Source organism: Sinocyclocheilus anshuiensis, unplaced genomic scaffold (assembly GCF_001515605.1).
Source record: "Sinocyclocheilus anshuiensis isolate Anshui unplaced genomic scaffold, SAMN03320099.WGS_v1.1 scaffold119, whole genome shotgun sequence".
In the NCBI taxonomy this organism is placed as follows: domain Eukaryota; kingdom Metazoa; phylum Chordata; class Actinopteri; order Cypriniformes; family Cyprinidae; genus Sinocyclocheilus; species Sinocyclocheilus anshuiensis.
The window spans coordinates 1,368,325-1,374,330 of record NW_015549581.1 but is presented as its reverse complement, the minus strand read 5'-3'; the positions used below and the strand labels follow the sequence as shown (position 1 = coordinate 1,374,330).

Below are 6,006 nucleotides of genomic sequence, written 5' to 3'. Positions count from 1 at the left end.
TGGAGATGTATACGGCTGGTAGAGAGTGTGTGTGTGTGTGTGTGTGTGTGTGTGTGTGTGTGTGTGTGCGTGCTATATTAAGGTGTGGGAGCATGTACCTTACGCTTGTTGTGACTTTCAGATGTGACAGTGTGCTAAGTGGAAGAAAACAAAGGGTTGGCTGTAAGCGGCAGTCTGCTTGTTCTTCTGTTTAACAAGCAGTAAAACAACTGAGGATAAATCAGCACCCAGTTGGGGTGTATATATATATAAATTACTGACAGTTGTCACTGGCAGAGGTCATGCTGTGCTATAGTTGCATCTATAATTTATTTATTTTACAATTTAAACTTGAAATATCCAATAGATTTATTTTAAAATAATTCACTTTATTTCATTTATAACAGCAGACTTTGCTGTGCCAGCTGTCATTTATGAATTTTACAATTTAAACTTGTTTATTTTAAGTTCAATTATATTAATGCATTTATTTTTGCAATTTTATTTTATTTTATGAGGCTATCATTTTTTCCAGTGTGTATTTGTTTCCTCCATTGCATTCCAGTTTTGAACAGAATAATAGCTGTGCACAAATGTTACTTGTAATTAAAATAGTTTGATTCTGTTCATTTCACATCCATTCCACACATATTTCAGTTTCACCAATCGCCCCTTCTCTCTCTCTCTCCTTCTTTTCTAAAAAAAACCATCCAAGTATTTTGATCTCAGAAAATGATTACAACTTAATGCAGTGGTTCTCAAATGGCTTTACAATGGACGTCAAGTGGCGATCATGAATTGCATATTATAGTGAACTGCACGGGCCCAACAATATGCAAAATTACACGACATAGGTTGAATAGGAAAATTACCGTTTTGAGATACATAAACAAGACCATAAACGTGATTTACTGAACACACACTGGGATAAGTATTGCAGTAGTATTAGCCAAATTGCTTAGTGACCAAAATACAATTGAGTTTGATTAGATGCACAGCTGAAGATGATGTCTTATGATGCACAGCTGAAGATGTTTGTCTTATTTTTTAAAAGCTGATAAGCCTATTTGTATTGTTTGGTTACATTCTTTTCATTTACATTTTGCATTGTTTCCCTGATATCCACAACCAAACCAGAACAAACCTGCCTTAACAAACCGGAGATTCAGAAGAGATTCTGACCCCATCATTTCCACACAACAAACCCTTTGTGTATTTATTCTTTGCATAGTCTACCACTGCACAGAAATTGCAGCATTTTTGTGATTTAATGGTTGTACACTACCGTGTTTGTGGTGTGTTTGTAAGGTCAAACTGATAAGAGATTAGACAAGGTGCAGAAAGATGGAGGTTGTTCTTTATTCAGAGAAAAAAAGGAGCATGATATACAGAAACAGAACAGCTCTTCATTCTTGAGAATTGCTGCCTGTCAGATTCAAATGATTACACAGGAGACTGTCTCATCACATTATCTATGGACATGTTCCACCAATGTTTGACAACCAGATGCTTTTTGTCTTCATTTTGAACAGTATATATATATATATATATATATATACAGTATATATATTTTTTTTAAAATCATTTTTAACTTGAATTTAAAAATTGGTTTGTTAATATTTTATGTATATATATTTTTTTTTTTTTTTTTTTTTTTTTTTGTGTGTCAGTGTGTCATTTGGAATTTGCTTGAAAACTTGTGCATATCTTTCTTTAAAACCAAAACCATTCAGTTTGAATACTTTTTCTAATGGCATGCCATTTGTGTCCTTTTGAAGTATCAAAATACTTTTTGGTAACACTTCTTATGTTAAATAACAAAGGTTTGTGAATAAGGATTGGTTTTGAATAGGACTTGTTTCAGATGCCACACGTCTCTTTGTGAGTGCCGTCTCAATGGAAAGCTTTCATGGTGCTACGATCCAAACAGTGAAAAAGCTCCACTCTCCCTCAGCCAGCGCCGGGTTCAGGACCACGGAGAGCTCCTCTCGGCTCGGCCTGTCTCCAGGCAACCATTAGAAGTCCAGTGAACAGATGCAAATGAATGAAAATTTTCCCTCATGGCCAGATACGTCCCCTCTGTGCCTACCATCAATCAGCAAAGAATGAAAAATAGACGTCACTCTCTTGCATCACTCTACTTTATTGGACAGATGCCCTTGCACGGGTACCGCATACATCTGAAGCAAGCAAACAAATGCTTTATTAAAGGGGAATCAGAGGCTGATTTCTCATAAAAGCATGCTATTTGCAGAAGTGACGCTGTCTAGGCCACGTCTGAGTCACTTTGTGAGACAATGTGCTTGAGCATTTTCCCCAGATCTGCATATATAACAGGATTTCTGCAAGGAGATGCTTTCTGAAAAGGCTTCATGTTTTCTGTCAAATTTTATCCTCTCGTTTTGATCCAGTAACACCAAGAATCTCAAGAAGCTTTGTAAACATGACAAAACGTCCTTGTTTATGTTCAGTGTAATTGTTAAAGGAATAGTTCAGCCAAAAATGAGTTTTTCTTCATCTGAACAGATTTTGAGAAATTTAGCTTTATATCACTTGATCACCAATGGATCCTCTGCAGTGAATGGGTGCAGTCAGAATGAGAGTCCAAACAGCTGATAAAACATCACAATAATCCATAAGTAATCGACACGACTCCATCATTTAACATCTTGTGAAGCGAAAAGCTGCGTGTTTGTTAGAAACAAATCCATTATTAAAACGTTTTTGACTTCAAACTGTTTTTTTTTTTCAGCAAAAAATGAGTCGTCTATATTGCTTTCTCCAGTGAAATGTTGTCTCATCTGAATCAGGAGAGAAATATGCACAGATCAGGCCATTTTCAAGCGAAAACAGGCTACAACAGTTCTAAACAAATATGTTGGTTGATTTTGATTTCAGAGGGCAACAGGAGATGGAATTTTTCACTGAAGGAACTGAAGTGTTATTATGTATTATGGACTCATTTTGTTCAGAAGTGATGGTTTAAAGAGTAATGATGCATTTATTATAAACACCAAGTTTTTTTCACTTCACAATGTGTTCATTTTAAGGACTGGAGTATTGTGGATTATTGTGATATTTGGACTCTAGTTCTGATGGCACCCAATCACTGCACAGGATCCATTGGTGAGCAAGAGATGTATAATATTCACAGCTCAACTGTTACTAACCACTAGGCACAGTCTGTCCATATTTATCAGTGTGAGAGCTGCAGTATAAAATGTGACTGCAACCATATCGCATTTATCTTAAAGCTGTTCTGTGGGAGATGTTCCCCTCTGAATTCCCTTGTATTGCAGCGGTGGAGGTTTTTGTGATGAATGCTGCAGACAGGAGTAGTGGGTTGTGTGGGTCAGATAGTTGAGATAAGTCTCACAGATGTTCTGTACTTTGTGCTAATGCTCAAGGATGATGGTTTGATAAAAACATGCTTTAATGTACATATAGATGCACCAAGGTCAAGTGCTTCAGCATTACTTCTTTTACTGCGGCAGTGAAATTAATTTGTTTTAGTATAGGTTTTCATCTATAGTTCTTTGAAAGATATACTCTATGGATAAACAGTGCACAAAATTGACTGAAATTAAATTTGACAATGACCCCAAAATGTATTTAGATATGTAAGCCACACAAAGGAATAGTTCACCAGAAAACTGAAAATTCCCTGAAATTTACTCACCCTCAAGCCATCCAAGATGTTGATGAGTTTGTTTCTTCATTGGAACAGATTTGGAGAAAGTCAGCATTACATCACTTGCTCACCAATGGATCTTCTGCAGCTAATGGGTGCCGTCAGAATGAGAGCTGATAAAAACATCACAATAATCCACAAGTAATCCACACAACGCCAGTCCATCAATTAATGTCTTGTGAAGTGAAAAGCTGCTTGTTTGTAATAAACGAGACGTTTTAAAATTCAAACCACTGTTTTCGACAAAAATACGAGTCCTCTATCTGTAATGTTGCTTTATTCAGTCCTTTTTGGGTGAACTATTCCTTTAAAAATGTATGAATGTCATTGCATTAGTTAACAAAATACCAAACCATGTGGCATTTGTTTTACAAGACAGAGGACAGCCCATGCATACTTTTCGAGCAAAATGTTTTGAATTATTAAAAACAATATGGCACAAAATCACTTGCACCACATTAACTAAACTAGTGCTGCACCATTAATAGCTTTGCATGCAGTGTCGATTAACAGAAAGTTCTGTTTGCCTGCTATATGTGAATTGTGTTTGTAATGGACTGCATTTCTCATATATATATCTCATTCTAAGAAGTAGTTTGCACAAAATCAGTTTTAGAGAACAGTAATTTGGCAAAACAAAGTTCTGCAGTATTTTTGGAATACAGGATATGTTTTTTTTTTCTTGTTTTACAATCCCAGGGCTCCAAATTATTTGCTGAACATCAAACAGGCACCACATTGTTCTACCCACCATGCTCGAGTCATTAAAGGCTGATTCAGAGAGAAGTTGCATGAATTATTATTGTTTGAAAACCAAAACCGACAACCTCAGTATGCAATGAGAACTCATTACAGGTGTTTGATTCTGAATTCTTCTGTGTTTCTGCAGATATTAACATGGCCGGTGAGCCAAAACCTTACAGGCCTAAAGCAGGATCCAAACGACCCCTGACTGCTGTCTACAGGTGAGCGTTTCCTATTAAATATAGGCAGGCACTGTACCTATATATACATAGACTACAAATGGACTGTGCATTTTACTTCAGATAACATACTGCAGTGTAAATGAAATGCATTTGCTGCTCTTACATGCTCCCTTGTTAGGAGAGCTGAGGTAGAGCGGATTAAAGTCTGGTTTGTGTGGCTGAATGAAGCCGTCAGCACATTTGTCATATTATCAGGTTTAGATAACAGAACAGCCTGCGGTCTGCGATTATCAGCACATTCGTTCAATTGCTGAAGTTGCAGTTGTGTCTCGCAGGTTCGGTTAAATGGTTGAACCCTTATAGGAAGCGAAAAGCTCTCCAGACACGTCAGTGAAAACTAACCAAGCAGAAAATGAGTGAAAAATCAATGTTTGAAAAGGTATTAGGCATTTGCTACTTTATTGACAAGCTTTTGTAGGGATTCAGAGCTTTTTATAGTGAACAATACATACTAACTAAAGCTAAATAAATATTGAAACAATTACTGGATTAGCGCTGTTTATGTTTTTGTCCATAAATGTAATGGAATTTTTCCCCCCTTTTATTAGCACTTAGCAAAGAATAATAGAATCATAGTAATGAGACATTCAATTATGGATTTTTGGCAGTTCAATTACTTATGAGCCTGAAAGAGTGTCTATCCAAGGACTTTAGCTTTTTTGGTTCTTTTTTTTTTGTTATATGATTGTATTTTAACTTTAGCTGATATTGGGTTTTTAATTCTTTATTTCTCGTTCTCATTATATTTTTTTGAAATTCATTAAGTCTTGATTTGCATTTCAAATCAACTAATTCAAACCAATCCATTATGTAATTTGAGGTAGGCCTAATTAGGAGAGTAGAACAGGAGCAAACCAACAAAGAAGAGCTTTGAATGCTAATTAGTTTGGAATGAAATGGTCAGAGAAACGAAGAGATGCCTATAATAGAATATAATGAGTTAGATGACCCGAAATCATCCTCATTCCAGTTTTTACAGTTGACAGGATATTCATAATATGCATGACATATATTTAAATACACAATTGCATTAAGTTTGACCTTGTTTGCATCCTTAATTGCTGTCCTGATGTTATTGTGCACAATTAATCATTAGTGCATGCATGGAAATAGGATTATGGAAATAGGAAAACATACATGAACAATCATGTATTTATAAATTAACATTAAGTGCAAGTAATAAACAAATTGAACATTGGAGTATTAAACCCATAATTTAATTCTATCATTTCATTTCTATATACTTACTGTGTGTGTGTGTGTGTGTTATATTATATTATATCCATACATAAATGTATGTAAAAAAAATATTAAATTAACTATAAATAAATAAAATTTATTAAAATTATA

General features: G+C 35.2%; 1 protein-coding gene across 4 annotated transcripts in view; it reads left to right on the top strand.

Annotated features, from left to right (window-relative positions):
• The window catches only part of ralyl (RALY RNA binding protein like), a 146,550-nt gene that overhangs the window by 117,709 nt on the left and 22,835 nt on the right, over nucleotides 1-6,006 (top strand). For all 4 annotated transcript variants that reach the window (XM_016446030.1, XM_016446028.1, XM_016446031.1 and 1 more), the window contains exon 3: nucleotides 4,560-4,635. In XM_016446030.1, the coding sequence (XP_016301516.1) occupies nucleotides 4,560-4,635 (76 nt within the window). The remainder of the gene's footprint in view (nucleotides 1-4,559; nucleotides 4,636-6,006) is intronic.